The sequence below is a fragment of the Rhincodon typus genome, chromosome 13, assembly GCF_021869965.1.
Source record: "Rhincodon typus isolate 14 chromosome 13, sRhiTyp1.1, whole genome shotgun sequence".
NCBI lineage: Eukaryota > Metazoa > Chordata > Chondrichthyes > Orectolobiformes > Rhincodontidae > Rhincodon > Rhincodon typus.
Window position 1 is genome coordinate 68,389,084 of NC_063344.1, and position 19,971 is coordinate 68,409,054.

General features: G+C 39.8%; 2 protein-coding genes across 5 annotated transcripts in view; one reads left to right on the plus strand and one right to left on the minus strand.

Annotated features, from left to right (window-relative positions):
* Window positions 1-14,013, plus strand: part of atg4b (autophagy related 4B, cysteine peptidase) — a 40,429-nt gene extending 26,416 nt beyond the window's left edge. For all 4 annotated transcript variants that reach the window (XM_048604230.1, XM_048604229.1, XM_048604233.1 and 1 more), the window contains 7 exons: window positions 1,462-1,541; window positions 5,792-5,991; window positions 7,446-7,524; window positions 8,219-8,364; window positions 9,805-9,861; window positions 11,960-12,047; window positions 12,159-14,013. In XM_048604230.1, the coding sequence (XP_048460187.1) occupies window positions 1,462-1,541; window positions 5,792-5,991; window positions 7,446-7,524; window positions 8,219-8,364; window positions 9,805-9,861; window positions 11,960-12,047; window positions 12,159-12,232 (724 nt within the window). In that variant the 3' untranslated portion in view covers window positions 12,233-14,013. The remainder of the gene's footprint in view (window positions 1-1,461; window positions 1,542-5,791; window positions 5,992-7,445; window positions 7,525-8,218; window positions 8,365-9,804; window positions 9,862-11,959; window positions 12,048-12,158) is intronic.
* Window positions 14,014-14,114: 101 nt separating this feature from the next.
* Window positions 14,115-19,971, minus strand: part of dtymk (deoxythymidylate kinase (thymidylate kinase)) — an 18,902-nt gene continuing 13,045 nt past the window's right edge. Inside the window, exons 3-5 of the mRNA XM_020523830.2 lie at window positions 18,452-18,542; window positions 17,288-17,485; window positions 14,115-16,745 (exon numbers count right to left, since the gene is read on the minus strand). Coding sequence (XP_020379419.1) covers window positions 16,635-16,745; window positions 17,288-17,485; window positions 18,452-18,542 — 400 coding nt within the window. The 3' untranslated portion in view covers window positions 14,115-16,634. The remainder of the gene's footprint in view (window positions 16,746-17,287; window positions 17,486-18,451; window positions 18,543-19,971) is intronic.

Genomic DNA, 19,971 nt, shown 5'->3' on the forward strand with positions numbered 1-19,971 from the left:
TGCAATGCTCCTTACTGACTGTTGGAGCAGTCAGTGTCTCCTCTGAGAGACAGCATCCATAACGTAGTGAACCACCTACAAGGTGAAACTGTTTACCAGCAGGTTTGTGGTTGTTGTGTGCTGTTACTAAGTGTCAACTGGTCAACATTACTTCCTCAATAAACATTACAGAAAAATATCCAAAAAGTCATCTACACCAAGATTCAAAGACAGCAATATATATTGGTATGGATTGTAGCAATGCATATCATGACATCGTAGACTGAATCCCAGGCTCAAGTCAAATTCCTCCTATTCAGGTATTTCATCTTCTGCCATTGCTCATCATGTCCAGTGTTTGCTTTTAACAGTAGGAATCAGATGAAGTATGAAGACAAGAATTAGCTTGGGGATGGCTGGAAGTTATACCTTGCTGGAAGACGGAGGGTGAAGTGCCAATACATGGAAAAAGGTGTTACTGCCTGTGGTTGATTAGGAAAGGAAGAGAAGGTGCAATTGCTTTCTCACTACTGGTGGGTCAGGAAGTGAGGGTGTAAAGATTGAATAGTATTGTTGAGTACTGCCAGAGGATGAAACAGCTGAACAATTGAGATGTTTCTTGTATTTGTAGTTTATTTTCCCATTTGTAGTTAGTCCAAGGAGTATTGATAAACATCTTTCTGTATTTCTGTGATGGCCAGGCAGTGTCCATTGAGTTTGGGAGCCTGTGATTAAGTCTAGCGTGTGGTCTTGTGATATGGGTTTCTACAGCCCAAACATTTTGTCGTATTCATTCACGAAATGTGGGTGGTGCTGGCTGGGCTAGGCCCATCACTAGTTACCCTGGAGGTGGTGGTGAGCTGCCTTCTCGAACCACTACAGATTGAGTTTGTGGCTTTTGTGTATAAAGTTTTAAAAGTGTTTGCATTGGGATGTACAGAGTAGGCTCATTTAAGATATTATGTAGTTTCTGCAGGTTATTTAATTCAAATAATGGCAGTGGTTGAGAATAATATTAACAACTTGAGAATTTAGTATATTTAGATTTCTACAGAATAATTAGTATTGCAGTAAACTGCCAGAATGTTGCAAATACTGTGGTAATTAGCAGCTTGAACAAAATGCCGATGGTTATCTGATTAGACATACATAAAAGTAAATAGAACTACATGAATCTCAAAAAGACGGTTAAACATGAAGGGAGATGGAATTCTGTTAAAATGAGTTTGACTGTCTGCACGACTGTACGTTATTTACAAATGTGTGTTTATATTCACAATGCCTGGTGAATCATTTCTTGAATATTTGGCTCATTATTTGTACATTTCCCACCCTGATTGTTAGATTAGGACCAGCTAATTCATCATAGTTCAGGAGTTGAAGATGGATCCCCTGTGCTGCATTCCTTTGTATGTAGCAGGCTACATGTATGCTTTCTTTATCATAGCTCATGGTGTATAACAATATCATCTTTTCTTTTAGGAAGCTCACATTCTTTGACAACTGGAGCTCGTTAGCTGTTCATGTGGCGATGGATAACACCGTAATAATTGATGACATCAGTAAGTATCAGCAAGTAGTGAATCTATAAAGTTCTGTGCTCTTGATAGCTCCCTGAGGTTGAACCAAGCTGTAAATGTTATTCCTGCAGTTAACAGCCTTTACCTTCAGTTGGGTGAATGTAGATCCCTGTTCCGGAGCAGAAATCTTTCGATTTGAGTGTTAATCCAGGGATTTGTCTGTAACTGCGATTGAATTGAACATTAATAATGCTGTGACTTTATTTGAGGAAAATCAGTGCATTCTCCAATTCAGCTTTCTGAAACTGACATTAACACAAGTCGATTAATTAGTTCATCCTGTGTTCCTGGTGGAATCCTGCTGTCTGTACCCATCTGCTACCTCAGCTAACAGAAGTCTCCACAGTAGTTATTGCTAAAGAAGCATTTATAAGAAATCTGAAATGTTGTAAATTTTTGAATAGTGTTCTAAGAAAGAAGAATGGTCAACCAAGCCCAATCTTTGATTTGATCTGTATACTATATTGACAACTATGTGTCTGTATGTATGTATTGTCCTCAAAATTTTACTTTTTATCACTAACTTTCTCATCAAGTTTTATGTTCATATTCTGATAGAAACCTCCTATGCATTGTCATGCTGAAATTCTGTCCTTCTGTCAAGGTGGCATAGTAGCACTTTATCTTCCTTGTCCTGTAGGTGACTTCTGTGCTGTAACTAGCCCTACTTCTCGGTTACCTAAATTGTCAAATAAAATGAACAGACTAAGTACTTTAAATTACACCTGCATGTGCTGATCCAATTATTCCCAGCTCTCTAACATGAATTCACTTGCACATCACACCGATTCTTTCATGTGTCTCTGCAGTGCTACAGGAGATTAATTATTGGTTTATAAGTGTAATTAATAAACAATAAAAATCCATTTCCAACCACTTGTGATCATAATTGAATGCAATTACCACAAGCCCATTGACAACTGTAGTTTATTGCTGTTTCAATGTGAATGTATAAAAGAAGTAGCCACTCTAGTCAGGATGTACAAGCCTAGATGCTATCATTGTGAACCAGGAACAGGAATACATCCTAATGTTCAGTGATGACCATGATACATATTTTTCTTCCTTTTCTCCCCATTTTTTCAAAAGACCAATAAACACTTCTATGGATCTTCTCTTTCCATTCATAATGCAGAAACCTGCACATTGAGTGTCATCCAAATAATCATTACAGTTCTGTCATGGGTGTGCCTGACATTCCTGCTTTTTGTAGCAAGGTTCACTTGTTAACAAAGGGGAGGGAGCACTGATTTTTTTTTTAGATGACTTTCTCCTGAGCTTAGAGTGCCTGAGGCTAATTTATCTCAATTACAAATTAACCTAAAAGAAAGGAAGCAATTGCATTTTGTCTCAAAATGCTCTACAATCGGTTGAGTATTTCTGAAGTGTAATCGTTGTTGAGAGTGGCCAATTTCCATAATCAGTCTCATGCCAAATTTCTCAAGCAACATTGACATAAATGAGTGGATAACTGCTTCATTGATGTTAAATTCTGAATAAATTATGGCCACCAGAATAATTCTCTGGTTCATCTTCAAATACTGTAATAGAATATTTTCCATCCACCTGAGAAGACAGGGCCTTGGTTTAACATCTCACCTGAAAGATGCTTTCACCCTCCCTCAACATTGCAGTCCACTGGGGAGTCCGTAAAGGTTCCACACTGTAGGCTTTAGAATGAACATGATCTCTCAACATTCTCACTTCAAGGTAAAAAACACTACTACTGAGCCAAGGCTATCAGCTTTCATATAATCTCTGATCGATTGTTTTCTCATCTCCTCTCAATAGTTGGACAAGCTTCCCTATTAAACAACTTGTAATATTGACAAACTTTGGGGAAAGTGCAGTGCTAACTCTCGTAAGGAGCTTCAATGAAACAGGAAAACTTAGTCTCTTTGTGACATTAAGTTTGAGGTTTTTATAGCCCGTGGGTTGTTCTTGGGCCAAGATCCTATTACTATACCTTCATAAATGTATCTGCTACCTGTTCTGTCAAATTCCACGCTTAGTTTATGATTTTCCTTGTTAGTTTCTTCAGCAGACTTATCATCTAGAAGGTTTTGATTCCTAAATGATATGCTTCATTGTCATCATTTACAGCCTGATTTTGACCAGTGGGCCATTATCTCATGTGACTTTTGACGACAGTAATGGTGGGCTTTTTCTGCCATTGGGCTATCTTGATTTTACCTGTTAGGTAAACACTGTGGAGAGATTGGAGGCAGCCAGGAGTCCCAAGTTACTACCACGCAGTGTGGGGGAAAAAATTTTCTTCCTTACATCGCTTCTACAACTCTTGCCCAAAACCTTAAGTCTGTCTGTGCTAGTGCTCATACCATCAGTTACTGTGAACAGCTTTTCTTTGTCTACTTTTTAAACTTGCCATATTTTTGTACATGTCAAATCCCCCTCCAACCTCCTTTGTTCAAGAACACCAGTTTCTCCAATAGAAACGAAATACTGCAGATGCTGGAATATCTGAAACAAACGCAGAGAATGCTGGAGAAACTTAGGTTTGCAGCATCTGTTGGGAAAGAGTTAATATTTTGAGTCTGATCTGACACTTCTTCAGAACCTGCTGAGTTTCTCCAGCATTTTCTGTGTTTATACCAGTTCCTGTGATTTTTTTTTTTAGTTAGAATCCCACATCTCTGAAACCATTGTGGTAACTCCCCTCTGCACTCTCTCAAGAACGTTTGCACCCTTTCTAAAATTGGTTGACTGGAGCTGGACACAATACCAACTCTGGTTCAGGGTGGTCTCCCTGCTGTTGTACTCAATACCTCTATAAATGAAGCCCAAGATCCCATAAGCTTCATTAACAATTCTCGGTACGTCCTACTGGCTTTAAAAATCGATGCACGTGAACCCCTAGGTATCAGGATTTTGTGGTGAATAGGGAAAAGGAAGCCATAACCAAACTGTGACAATGTACTGTGGAGTTAAGAAGTTAGGAACGTTTAGTTGTCTGAGCCCATTCTGTCATTCAGTGGGATCATGCCTGATCTGCCATCTAACTCTGTGTATGCCTATTTTTTCCCAAATCCATGAAAAACTTTTAACAAAAATATATCAATCTCGGATTTAAACTTAACAATTAGTTGGCATCAGCTGCTGTTTTCAGAAGAGAGTTCCAAAGATTTGCCCCCTTTTTGTATGTGTGTGTATATTTCTCAATTTCACACCTGAAAGGACAGGCTCGCATTTTTAGACTATAGTTGCAGTCCTGGACTCCCCAACAATTATCCCCTTTCCCTTAGTATCACCGACAGATCACTCTTTAACCTTCTAAACATCATGGAATATCAATGTGTCACCTTGGAATCCAGGTTTCATTTTGGCATATCTCTCCTGCACTCCCTCCCGGGTCAAAAGATCCTTCCTAAAGAGATGTGACCAGAATTACTCTCAGTACTCCAAGGTGGTCATATCAGGTATTGTATAGCTGAAACATGATTTCTTTACCCTTGTACTCCTGTAGATTGGGGCTAGGTTAGCTTAGTTGGCTGGATGGTGGGCTTATGATGCAGAGTGATGCCAACAGCACGGACCCAATTCCCATACTGGTTGAGGTAACCGTGAAGGTCTCAAGTTCTGTACCTGACCCCTTGCCTGAAGTATGGTGACCATCAGCTTAAACTCACCACTAGTCATCTCATTAGCATTTTTGATTGTCTTCTTTACTTTTCATGATATATTAATCATCCGTATACCTGGAGTCTTCAGACTCCACTGTTTCTAACCTTTCTCAATTTAGAAAGCACCTGGTCTGTCCTTGTTCTGTCCAAAGTCACATTTGCCCATATTGAAATCCATTTGGCACAATTTTGCCCATTTACTTAACCTATCAATGTCTCTCTAACTTTGCCACCCACACTGCTTACAAAGATCTTTGTGTCATCAACAAATTTAGATTTGGGACTTCCCATTCCATCCTCTAAGTGTAAGTCAATATGATGAACAGGTGCGGTCCCAACACACATCCTTGCATAACAGATGAGTCTCATACTGCTGATTTAGTGCCTGCCCATCACCCTTACTCTCTACCCCTACCACTGAGTCAATTTCCAACGCAGATCAATAATATGCCTTTGATTTCCTTATCTTGAGCCAACAGTCTCTTTTGGGGGACTTTTATCAAATACCTTCTGGTGTTGATGTTGTGTATAGGGAGCAATGAGACTGGGTAGAGCAGGCTATCACCAATTTTGTCTCTTGTTTTGTAACAGAGATGTTGTGCAAATCTGAGAGTCCGTGTGCGGGGGCAGCAGCAGCATTCCCTCAAACTGTTGGTCAAAGGCCGTTCAATGGGTATCCTTCAGGTGCAAATTGCTCAGAAGACACATTAGCGTGGAAACCATTAGTGTTGCTAATACCTCTAAGGCTGGGACTCAGCGAGATCAATGAAGCATACATCAAAACGTTGAAGGTACAGTTTTCTCCCCTGGCGAAAGGCTTATGATGAGAATGAAAAGCAAAAGAATTGTGAATACTGGAAAACTACATCTAACTTTCCAGCATACAGACAGACTGTTCTGACCATTAAGTCTGCATGAATCCCACTGTGACCATAGTAAACCAACCCTCCTCATCTTCCTCAAACTGTCTGCAGGACTTTTGATCCAATTAACCATAAGATCCAGCACCAGTATCTCTCCTCCATCGCTTAGCTGGATGAAACTGCATCTACCTGGTTCTATTCCTGTCTATCTAACTGTAACTAGAGTATCATTTGCAATGGCTTCTCTTCCTGCTATTGCACTGTTATCTCTGGAATCTGCAAACAATTTGCCTTCGAGCCCTTCCTATTCCTCATCTACATGCTACACCTTAGTGACATCATCTGAAAATGTAACATCAGATTTCACATATACTGATGACACCCAGCTCTACCCCTCCACTTCCTCAAGTTCGAGATGCTACTTCTTTAACATCCACTGGATGAGCAGAAACTTCTTCCAATTAAATATTAAGAAACCAATTTATGAATGAAGATTCTGTTGTCTTCGGCCTGTCCTGCCTATCACAAATGTTCACTTTTGTTCTTCCATACTCCCTGTCTGTATTTGTGAAAACCTGTTAGATTGCTAACTTTTCCATTTCTGATAATCCATTGCCCTGAATCATTAAATGCTTCTTTCTCCACAGATGCTGCCAGACTTTTCCAGCATTTTGTTTTTACGATTGATTCCATCCCTCTCTCTGGTTCAAAGTTGAACCAGACTGTTGCAAACTGAGCCTCTTATTTGATCTTGAATTGAGAGACTCAATGTTCACTCCAGCACTGGAACCACCAACTCTATTTCCATAGCATTACCAGCCTCTGTCACTGCCTTGGCTTGTTTGATGCTCAAACTGTCATCCATGTCTCTGAGTACTGTTTCACTGCTCTCTGCCACCTGTACCCTCATGAAATTGGAGCTCATTCAAATTCTGTTGCTGTAATCTATCTTCAGGCACCCCTGTCCTCTTTGACCTACATTAACTTGTCCACCAGCACTTACATCTTAATATTCTCGTACTTATTTTCAATCCCCTCACTGCAGTTCTCCAAGATGTCTTTGCTTCTCTCATTCTGCTGCCTTGTGCATTTCTGATTTCCGTCGCTCCACTACTGGCAGCTGTGCTGTCAGCTGCCTGGGCCCTAAGCACTGGAAGTCCACGCCCCAGACCTGTTTATGTAGCTCGAAACCTTGCTCAATATATAACTGTTCATCAACTGTCCTAACATCTGCTTATGTGGCTTTGTTACCTCTATCCATCAACCCATCACATGTCCACCCCTCATTCTCCTTACACTACTACCTACTCCCCTTCTTCCTCTACTTCTGTGCCTCCCTTACCATGTCAGTTTCATTCACCATTTCAATTTTATCTTTTCAGAAATGCTTCATGATGCCACAATCTCTTGGAGTCATCGGTGGCAAACCCAACAGTGCCCATTATTTCATCGGATATGTAGGTCAGTCACTGCTGAAATGCACCATTACTCCTGTCACTTCCAAATGGGCATTGCAAAGCCTCAACCAACTGTAAACCAGATACATTTTAAACTGGGCAGTGGTGAGGTGGGAGCTAAATAGTGAACCATGAGAGGGTGGCGAGCAACTATCAGATGGAGTGGGATGCCATGTGTATCTTTCCTAAGTTTCTGTAACATTTTCCCATTTGTACGATAGATTCTTCTGATTCGTCATAAGCAATGCAACTGAAATCTGCTAAGAAATAGTATTACCTTTTATACTTAGTCTGCATCCAGTTAAAGAATGATATTACACAGCAAACGTATCTTTGCAAAATATTCAGTTGAATGCCACAATTGACTTATTTTTGTGTATACGTACAGCTGACATGTAAATCCCTTAGTGTTTTATTATCCATCAGCTATGCACGGAACAACTTCCTCAAATACTACTGTTCTATATAGATGAGCTGATGATTACTCTTAAGTAATAGTTTATAACAGTTCTGTAGTTGATAGCTAATGATACTCTAAACGGTATCATTTTGACCTGGCACTGCAAATGGTGTGCAAACACCAAGCTGTGAGACCCGAGAAGTCATGTGAAATTTTTCTGACTTGCTTGGGTTTGTAATTAGATCCTTTCATCAGAGCTGATTGCTTCCATAAAAAATTCTGTCATTTAATTTTGCAGATGATGAGCTAATCTACCTTGATCCACACACGACACAGCCTGCGGTGGAGCCATTTGATGATTTCTCTATACCAGATGAGAGTTTCCACTGTCAGCATCCTCCTTGTAGGATGAGCATCTGTGACTTGGACCCATCCATCGCTGTGGTATGTGCAGCAATCCAGCCTGTCTGTTCATAAGAACACTTTTGCCAATGCAATATAACCAAATTATGAGATCTGTAAAGATCTTGGTGCTGTGCTTTAGGTGGTAATTGACTGCCTGGCTAATGGCAATTTGGCAAGAGCATGTGCATGAAAGCTGTTATGGTGCAGTTACTACAGGCTTCTGGATGACCAAGAAACTCGCTGTCTTACTGCCTGTCACAAGCCTATTAGAAGGATTTGCAAGTTGATAATTACATTGTTGTTTTCACATCGTGAAGGCACCTTCTGCGGCCATCAAGTCCTGGAGTGAGACTTGAACTAAGGAAAGAGGTTACAATTAAGGATGATGAAAAATCAAAGATATGTACATTAATTCATGTGATTTTTCTTGAGTCCAAAACATCAGTGTCCAGTGAAGGTTCTTTTTCATAGGAGCTTGGGCTCGGTTGGCTTAAGTTCCACAATTCCTTCTGACGGTGACAAAAGTGTTGGTGTACAGTCCTTGGCCACTTTTTGGCCAGAAAATAGGGATCTTCTAGAGAACTGGGCTTCAAGAAGGTATTGGACGAGGCAGGTTTGGCTCAGCCTGAAATCTGGTTTCTGCTGAGGGTCTTGCAAGCAGACTGGATGCTAGCGGCAAACCTGATTCTTCCTAGCATGTTAGATTTAGATTTTATTGTCATGCATACTCAAGTACAGATGTACAGGAGTACAGTGAAGAGTGTATAATGTTGCCACACATGGCGCCACCTTGGGTACCAAGGTAGCTAAGCACAAAAAAACGTTGGTACAAAGTATTAAGAGAAATGAGTAAAAACAAGTATAGCTTTTCTGTAACATTCAATGTTCTCTCTATGTCGTATGGACATGGTAATATCTAAAGAAATTTGTAAATGCAGCTTAAGCTGTTTGGGTCTTTCGATGTTTAATCTCTGAATAGCAAAAACAGGAAGAGTTACTGGTTCCAATGAATCTGGTTAACAGCAATGGAAGATGTAAATTGTGGAAAGGTGCAGGGGATGGATCTAGGTTGCATTGTTATGTCAGGAGCTCCCAACACTTGGTCAGTCCACAGCATCTGGTGCACATTTTTGGATGTGGTTTGCACTGATTGATTTATCCTGATGGGCTACAACCCAAAACAGTTACCCGACCCACAATCATCCCTACACACCACCCTTTCACCTCAATATTCCACATGCACTGCCTTCCGGAGATACCTCACATACCACCCTCCAACTGAGGTTCTGCAGATGCTATCCTGCCATCAAGCTTTAGTACAGCCAAGGTTGGACGTTGGAATCCCCTCACTGGGTTCCCCTTGAGTACTACTAATGTCTACAAGCTGCTTCCTGTTTAAGTTGGTGGATATCAATGGTAGGTGACTACATGTCAACACTTGTGCTGATATTGACCTTTGATTATCTTGTTCTCCTGCAGGGCTTTTTCTGCAGCACAGAGGAGGATTTTAACGACTGGTGTAAACGAATGAAAATGGTGAGACTAGCTCTATTAAGATAAATTGGATCCTCATAATGAAAGAGCAGGTGGTTCTGCTTATCTGTTCACCTGTACTATTTGAAGCGGGTCATTTGGTCACTGAGACTAGAAAGCACAGCAAACATTTGAAGAGAGTTAGCTTCCTCATGCCTGTTTATATCAGTTTACAAAAAAACAACTTGCAGAGATTCTAGTATCTGTACATGCCATTTAAGAATAGCAATTTGAAACATTTAGAAGTTGCTTACCTGAACTGGAATTGTCAGGTATGGTGCAATTGGAGCACTGTCACCTGTCAAAAGGTCAGACTGAGTCAGCCTATAAAGGTAAAGTCACCATAGTCCCAGAGGACTTGTAAAATCAATAACTACACTCTAAAATAAGAAGTATCCAATTTTCTGTGAAGGAAGTTTTAATACGCTGAAGATGGGAGATATCGTAATACACTATTTTTCATGGTAGAGAGCTGACGTACAGTTAGGAATGTCATTGAGCAAAGCTTGTTTTAAAGGCAGGCATGTTGTATCCTGCAATGCAACACAATATAATGTGATTGACTCTTAATTACCCTCAAAACGATCTCCCAAGTCACTCCGTTGCGCCAAATCAATACAGAAAGAAATCCATGGGTGTACCTACATCCAAAGGCTGTGGTGATTCAAAAACACAGCTCATAAACGTCTTCCTAAATGCTATTAGGGATGGGTATCAAATATTGGCATTGCCAGCAACACCAACGTTCCAAGGAGGAATAAAAAAATGTTCTAATGAAGGAAAGCTGTGCTTCTTTAAGAAGACAAAGTCTAATCAACTAAGCCAAGACTTTGGTCACTGAGTTTAATTAATGTTTATGGGAATTTTGCAGAATTTTTTTATTCATTCATGGGATGAGGGCATCACTGGCTAGGCCATCATTTATTGTCCATTTCTAATTGCCCTGAGAGCAGTTAAGAGTCCACCACATTGCTGTGGCTCTGGACTCGCATGTAGGCCAGACCAGGTAAAGATGGCAGTTTCTTTCCCTAAAGGACATTATGAACCAGATAGCTTTTTCCTGACAATTGGCAATGGATTCATGGTTATCATTAGGCTCTTAACTTCAGATTTTTATTGAATTCAAATTCCACCATCGGCTGTGGCAGGATTCAAACCCAGGTCCCCAGAACATTACCTATGGATTAACTGTCCAGTGATAATACCAATACACTGTCATCTCCCCTTAAAATCAGTTGATTTTGTACTGCAGCTGAAGAAGTAATGAGAGTTTAGCTTCAGCAAGTTATCTTATCTGATAGGGCAATGCTTATGTTATCTCTTTAACCAGAAGTGGATATCCTGGTATTGAATTCAACAGACATTTATTACAGCTAACAATTATACACAAATGTTAGATTACAACAGAAAGCATTCAACAGCATGCTTCAAGTGTTCTGGGGCAAGATGGAGTATGAGACCTTTATCTCCTCAGGTCACATGCTATGATAGTGATGAGAGCATGAGCATGTCTCCTAAAGTAATTATTTTTAATAAACACATTCAGACATATTAAGCCTCACCTCTGGTGCAGATAGGACTTGAACCTGGCAACATACTAACCATGTTAACCAAACCAAGAAGTTGTCTGGGTTTTGTCAAAAAAGACACTTCATTTGCCAATGCAGCAGACAATATTTAATAATTATTATTTAACTCCCAATGTGATTGTACCGTGAATCAGAACATGCTGTCTATCAGGATCATTATAACATGCCAACACACACTTTCTGCCAAGATTGCTGCAATAATTTGTCCTTCTAAGAATTGCTTTGGTTTTTAGAAGTCAAATTCTGTTTTTTCCTTTGAATTTATCATTTATCGTTTATTTTGAAGATCAAATTCTATGCCTGTCCTTCGTTTTCCTGGAAACCTTAAAAAACTGGCCCGATTGTCACTGCCTGTTTCTGTTGTGTAATGAACATTCATCTCATGGGGGTTTATTTTCTAACACTCCATGTGTTACTTTGTGTGGTTTAACATTTAAATAAATAAATGTTCCCATGTATTATGCATTTTGCAGCAGTTGGAACAAAGCATGGTCACTTGTGTGTTTCTGCAGATTTCACAGGAGAAGGATGCATTACTGATGTTTGAGTTGATGGATTATCAGACTGCTCGCTTCCCAGATGTCCACTGTCTTACTCCTGGTAACAAGAAAATGTTCCTGTTGAATTTCAGTCCAATGCTATTGTGTGAACTGCACTGTGCCGACTTGAGAATTATAAAATAACTAGAATCTGATTTTTTATTTTTTCCAGACTTTACAGATTCTGAAAGACTGGAACGATTCTTTGATTCTGAAGATGAAGATTTTGAGATCCTTTCATTATAAAACAAGACATTTCCTGAATTCAGTTTTGAGAGCAAAGTGTTTGGTGATTCTCATGCTGCCAATACTCCGAAGGATTGGCAAATTGGCACAGGTTTCATTAACTCATGTTATTACCATCAGTGCACTAGGATCCTCAGATGGTGTGTGCTGTTGTGGTCCCCTCTGAGAAAATATATCCCTCATCTGAGTTCATCAACCTTCAGACTATTCGATGACTAAATGCAAACCTGACTCTGCTTTACCAACACATCATATTTATCATGTTCTTCAGCAAGTTTTTGTTGTACTTTAGGAGCATATTGAAGGACATAATTTGAAAGCTCCTGGGGTTTTATCCAGCAGCTTGTTTGTCAGCAGTCCTGCAGCAACAGCATGGAGTCCTGTTGGAGCAGCAGAAAATAGGAAGTGGACAAGATTGCAGACGTATTGGATTCTTTCCTGTGATGTCAAAAGGAACTTGTGCTAATCCACCTCTCTTCAGTGAGTTGGGTTAATTAAACCCATGTTGAACAGAGAATTGTAGGTAAACCTGGCTTTGTTAACAGGTAGAAGTATGGGAGGATTTCCCTTAAAGGATGCAATTAATGGCTTCCTGTATAATTTGGGGAAATTTTACTTTCTTTCTAAAGGGTATGACTCACTGCCTTTTCAGTTCTATTAAAGGCTTTGAAATGCACTAACTTGACCAGCCTGTGGCGAGAAGGAAGGGCCACAGTGTGTTTCCATAGTGTTTAGCAAGAAGAAAAGGTCGTGCTGTATTGTGGTGCTAAGAGGCAGAGGGAACAGCTCAATGATGTGATTATTACCGATCCTAGATCAGGTTTAGATCTTAACGTATTGGACTTGATCAAAATTCATTTGAGGACCAAATGTCACACATCAGTCCTGTGAAGCAGATTACTGAATAATAATCAATGTAGGAGCATAACACTATATTAGTTCAGGCTACTGGATGCCAGTTTCACCATGCCTGCATTTAGCTAACTGAAGTTAACGATGCTGTTGAACACAGGCAATAGTTGATGTCTGTCTGAATATATTCATTCATATTATAGTTGAAGAAAATTCTACGAGTGCTATGCTGAGGTGTGAGGAGGGGTGTACGCTGTGACAGATATGATGGACTCCATATTCATTTGTTCGTTAGAAGGGAGGTTATTTGCTGCTCAGTTAAACAGTAGGTGTAGTAAAGCACAATAGTAAACACTTTGTAGAACCAAAGAACAATAGATTGCCATTAAAACCCATAAAATATTTCAATTAGCCACTTTAATTAACACTTAAGATTGTGAACTATTTCCAATTGTATGAAGTATATTTGCTGTTGTTAACATTGATTATATCAGCTTATTGTTTCAATAACTCAATGTATAAAAACATTCAAGCAAATAAGCATGTGCATTATCAGGTGGGATAAAGAGAGCAGTAAAGAATATTACCACAACTTTGGCACTAAATTCTTTTTAGTCAGTCCTCCCCTAGTTACTAACTGTCATAGAAAAGAGGTTGGTGCTGGTTATCTGCATTTGAATAGGATTGCCATGGTTTTGTCAAGATTGACTGCAACAGTTCATTAATACAGGTAATACATAAGTCCATGGGAATTTGGCCACATTCTCAGTTTAATTGAAAAGATACAATTACTGCAGCAAAGGAACAGTTCTGCCAGCCTGCTGAATAGTTAACCATGAACCATGTTTAAATAGCACCTATTTTGAAGAGGCTGATAAATGGACTGCTGAAAATATAATGTATCTGAATAAATTGTTTTAAATAACACACATGTTGGAACAGATTATATTTCGCATTTGACCAATTTGGAGAGACTGTTCTCCACTTTTAGTCAAGGTGAAAGAGAAAAAAGTTATGATCCCAGACAGATTTGGCTTGATAGATTATTTATTTTTATTTAATAAGCTCTTTCACTGAAACACTGACATTGCTGGAGTTTTAGTTTTAACAATAACTCTCTATTTCACAGAAGAAAAGATCTAAAATAGAGTAAGCCAAGCTATTTGTTTGATCATTTGAAAGATTTTTGAAACAGTTAGAAGTACAATATTCTATTTATCCCATCAGTATGCATTTGCAGTGCTAAAATACTAGAGAATTCCTTTCACAATCACATCTCTAGGCTTCACCTAACTGTTCTTTTCAATTTCCTTGACCTTTCATACAACTGAGTTGAGGGGCGGCACGGTGGCTCAGTAGTTAGCACTGCTGCCTCACAGCGCCAGGGACCCAGGTTCAATTCCACCCTCAGCCGACTGTGTGTGGGTTTCCTCCAGGTGCTCCAGTTTCCTCCCACAGTCCAAAGATGTGCAGGTTAGGTGGATTGGCCATGCTAAATTGCCCGTAGTGTTCAGGGATGTGTAGCTTAATTGGGTTATAGGAGGATAGGTCTGGGTGGGATGCGACAAGGTTCGGCGTTGACTTGTTGGGCCGAAGGGCCTGTTTCCGCACTGTAGGGATTCTATGATTCTATGAGTTCCTCAGCCATTCTCAGCTTCGAATAACCCCTTCAGTATTCTAACCAAATATGTCTGCTCAGGAAACCGGTTACATCAGTGTAAAGGATTGCATTTGAAAGTTTCAAACTTTCTTGAACTAATTCCTTTCCTTCCTTTTCAACCAGTATTTCTGAACTGAAACAAACGCTTCAAGTTTTGTTTTTCCCGAAGCAGAAAAAAATCAAATCCTGATCCTTCTGAGTTAATGCTTTTCAATGTTTACTCATGAAACTCTTGCAATACAAACAAATTCCAATTATCACTCAAGGGAATCTATACATTTGTTTTTTGAAAAAAAATTCCAAATACTCGTTAATCACTAAATCCCCTCATCCACATAGACCAAGATCATGCTGCTAATCCAAACTCTTAAAATAAGTGATACTGAAATATATTTTTTATATAAATCGAACACTTTATCACAATAATTAGTTTCAAGGTGTAGTCAGTTATTTGTCAAAGACCTGTACATCCCATGAATGTAACTTGCAATCTTGTGTGCCACTGATTACCAATTTAGTGCAAAGTATTGAAGTGACACAACGTGAGCTACCACCATCTGCACAAAATGTAACCACACTTTACAATATGAACAATTATTATACCAGAACACAGCATCATGTTACAACTGGCTGGTGACTTTAGAATGAAGGGACATAATCACAGCATAATGGCGGACCTTTTAAAACTGAGATGAGTAGAAATTAATTCACTAAAAAGATGGTGAATTCTCTACCTCAGAGCTGTGGAAACTCAGCCAGTCATTCAGCAAGTTTGAGATGGAATTAATAGATTTCTGGAGGCAAATAAAATTAAACAATCAAGAGCAGGCAAATGGCATGGAGATCTAGAATGGTATGGTAGAATCAATGGGCTGAACGACTCTGTCTTTGGATGGGGAGGAGGGGGAAATAAACACGGCTGTGAGGAGTTGTTCATAGTAGATGCTGCTGTGAGTCAGTAAGGCTAAATGCAGAGCAAAACACTGAGTCCACCACTCAAGAAACAGTTGAACAGATGCAAGTCATTTAGCCTGTTAAACCTGTTCTGCCACTCAATCAACTGTTATCTGATCAGGGATCAAACGCCATATTCTTGCTTTTGCCCATAACCTCCTTGCTTTTGATTAGCAAAAAATCTAATCTCAGATTTGAAATTTAGCACTGCTGAATTTGCAGAAGAGAAATTCAAATTTTGATGGAGCAAGTACTATAAGCCTTGGTGACTGTATTCTCTGGAGTTTTAAGAATGAGGGGATCTCACTGAAACTTACAACATTCTTACAAACTATGACAGGGTGGATACAGATTTGTTTTCCCCCAGGCTGATGACTAGAACCAGACAACTAATCTCTACCCATCTCAGGAACAGCAATAGTCACTGCCATTTTTTTTCTGTGCGAAAGATGGTTTATGTTTCACAAGCAACACTGGCTCGGGGGAAGACCATAGGAAGAGGGAGAAGGAAGGGGCTCGAGGTCACTGACGCTGGAAAGAGGAAAAGGCTTATTTCCCCAATTTGGCAGGGCACCTGCTCCTCCTTGCTCTGTGGGATCCAATGCTGGGAATCTGAATGATTGAAGGTCATCAGATCCAGATGTGAAGTAGCTTTCATCCGAACAATCAGGATGACTCAAGTAAATGAAGGAGACTGGTGACCAAATTATAAACAGTTTTATTTTGCTAATATATTACTAATGACTACTTTTCAGAAAAAGGGGCTGAACTGACCTCTTTGAACATTCCGCTTGAATGCAGAAACTTGAATTTCCACAGCAGCTGATTTAAGAATACATGCAAATGGATGAACACAGAATTGAATACAAAGTGGGTGCAATGATCTCTTTCATTTCCACTCTCCCAAATCTCACCCTCTGTGCAGGAAGAAGCATTTTATTTCCAGAGTTCTCCGATAGGCTCCTCACCAACTTTACTGATGGTTTTCTTCACCTGAGACAGTATTTCCTGGTGTAAATCTTCAACACTTTGAGAAGCATCTAACTTCTGTTTCGATAAAAGAAAGTTAAGGAAGTTAAATCATCTCTAATCTAACTGGTCAGTGTCACAGAAAATGCTTTCAATGTTATTCCCTGTGGATAACATTGTCCACCCACCTCCTAGCCAATTATTTCATTTTTTGTTGACAATGACAAGGACCCAGGAAGAGACAGTCATTGATGACCCACTCCTCCCTTCACAGAACTATGATCCTAGACTTCTCTAGAATTTTGAAGAATGAGAGATGACCTCATTGAAACTTGCAAAATACGTAAAGGGATAGACAGGGTAGGTGCTGGTAAAATGCTTTCTCTATAAGTGAGACTAGAACCAGAGGGTACGATTTAAAAATAGAGGGGATGCCACTTTGGTCCAAAATGCAAAGAATTTCTTTTACTCAGAGTTGTGAACCTATGAAATTCTCTACCACAGAGGGCTGTGGAGACTCAGTCTTTGTGTACGTTTAAAGTAGAGATTGATAGATTTCTGTACTGTACAGGAATGAGTGGATATAAGGCAGTGAAGTGTTCGAGGCATCCTGCGCATACCTTCCAGTTTAAGGTCTCATCTTTCATCAACTCTTCAAACTGCTTAAGTACTGACTCCTGGAAGGTAATGTTTTCATACCGCTCATTGCCATAGCCCCCTCGCTTCACAGCCGTCAAAGGGTGAAGATGAAGAAACAGGATTACATCAGGCTTTGGAATACCTATGTCTGGTTGTTTGCACCATTCCAATCTGAAATCCTATTTTGAGGAAACAAATCAGGTAGCGTTAGACATGAGGGAAGAGATGATCAGCATTAAAAAAAAAACACCTTTAGCACACAAAATAAGTGATGACCTTATCCTTATTTTTATGGCAGCTAGTTTTGGACTCTCCCATAAATAGAAATATCTTTCTACATACCCATCAAACTCACGTGTCATATTAAAGACCTCTATCAGATTACCCTTCATGAAATCTTGCAAAGAAGCTATTGAAATGCAAGTTTTTTTTCTTTCAACTAGTTTTACATTCTTTAGTTTTTGCATTCCACTCCCCTGCAGTTTTCAGTCAGCAAACTGCAGGCCAGTCAACTAAATTCCTATGTCCTGATCAATACTAATCCTTAAACAACATCAATAATTATCACATCATTGTTTTTGAAAGCTTGCCACATGAAACTTGGTTACCATATTTCCCACATTATAATGACATGCACTTCATTAGCCATGAGGCACCATTTTTTTGGAGGAAGGAGGCTAGACAAATGCAAGTCTTTTCCTTCAATCAGTAACTCTCAATTTCTCTATTTTTCCAAACTTTATCAAAGAGTCTATTTGGAAATGCAGAGTTGTAGGGACAGGCTAGGGTCAGTGTGGTCTCTGGGCTCAATGGCCTGCTTCCACACTAAGGATTCTGAGATATTTGGTATTTACACAGTGTAAGGTCACTAAATCTATCTTAAACATAAATGATTAATTCCAATAGAGGTTTTCTGATAAAACAAAACAAAAAACTGAAAATCTGAAATAAAAACAGAAAATGTTGGAGATTTGGCAGAATCTGTGGAGAGAAAGCAGAGTTAATGTTTCAAGTCCAGTGTGGATTCCTGCAATTTGTTTTTGTTACAAGGTTTTTGATTTTGGATGTACCGGGAAAAATGGGAAGAATTGTCTGATTGTCCTGGACTTGTTGATACAGTTCACATCCTCACTTTTGCTACTTACTGGTTTCGCACTAGTGAATGCAACTCCAGAAAATGCATATCTATCCACAATGAGAGTGACCCCTTGTTGTAATTTTTCTTTAATGTGTGGCCTGGAACACAGAACAAGTGAATACATCGCGACAGTCAGCACAGTCCATACCAAGCAAACACACATTAAATTTTTTAAATAGATTATTTTCTATTCAGAAGGTGTTGAAGCTCCTTTGCTTCCATCACCAAATTATGTTTTGGTTCAAAGATGGACTAATAACTAAGAAGTCTGGTCTAATGCTTTGGAGATACAATTTAAATCAAAATGCACCCACCTTCAGCTAGGAAGGCCGAGTCAATGATCCATCTCGGTCTCCTGTTGAAGCCCCCAAAAAGGAAAGCAAACATAACACTGACTGGGGTACCTGGCATCAGGTTCAGAAACATCAGAGGCATACCAAGTCCAGTCAATCATCAAAGTTTTAGAGTTACAGAGCTGTACAGCATAGAAACAGACCCTTCGGTCCAACTCACCTAGGCCGACCAGATATCCTAAATAAATCTAGTCTCATTTGGCAGCATTTGGTCCATATCCCTCTAAACTCTTCCTATTCATATACCCATCCAGATGCTTTTTAAATGTTGTAATTGTACCAGCCTCCACCACTTCCTCTAGCAGCTCATTCCATGACACACATCACCCTCTACATGAAAAAGTTGCCCCTTAGGTCCCTTTTAAATCTTTCCCCTCTCACCTTAAACCTATGCCCTCTAGTTCTGGACTCCCCCACTCCTGGGAAAAGATGTTGGCAATTTGCCCCAACCATGCCTTTTTGTCATGACTTTATGATCTTCTCTAAGATCATCTCTCAGCCTCCAATGCCCCAGGCTATTCAGCTTCTCCCTGTAGCTCAAACCCTGCAACCCTGGCAACTTCCTTGCAAATCTTTTCTGAATCCTTTCACGTTTTACAACATTCTTTCTATAGCAGGGAGACCAGAACTGAATGCAGTATTTCAAAGACACATTATCCACTATGGACAGGACCAACATAATACACAAAATCCCCTCCAAAGACTGCAACAAACATTACATTGGACAGGCAGGAAGAAAATTAGCTACAAGAGTACACGAACATCAACTAGCAACAAAAAGACACAACCAATAAGGTTTTGGAGTAGATCTGTAGCTCGGGTTGTGGGTGTTGAGGTTGGTTGGCTCGCCGAGCTGGTTTGTTGTTCCGCAGATGTTTCGTTACTGTGCTTGGTAACATCCTCAGTGCAGCCTCTGATGAAGCGTCGGTGTGTTTTCTCACCTGGCTTTTAAACTCTGGGGTCCGTTGCAATGGATTGCCTCACTTCCGGGTTTCCTCCGTAGTGGAATGTATATGGGGTCGAGTTCAATGTGTTTATTAATAGCATGCTTCGTGGAGTGCCAGGCTTTCAGGAATTCTCGTGCTTGTCTCTGCCCAGCCTGTCCCAAGATCTTGGTGTTGTCCCAGTCGAAGTCATGGTTCTCCTTGTCCATGTGGATTGAGATGAGTGAGTA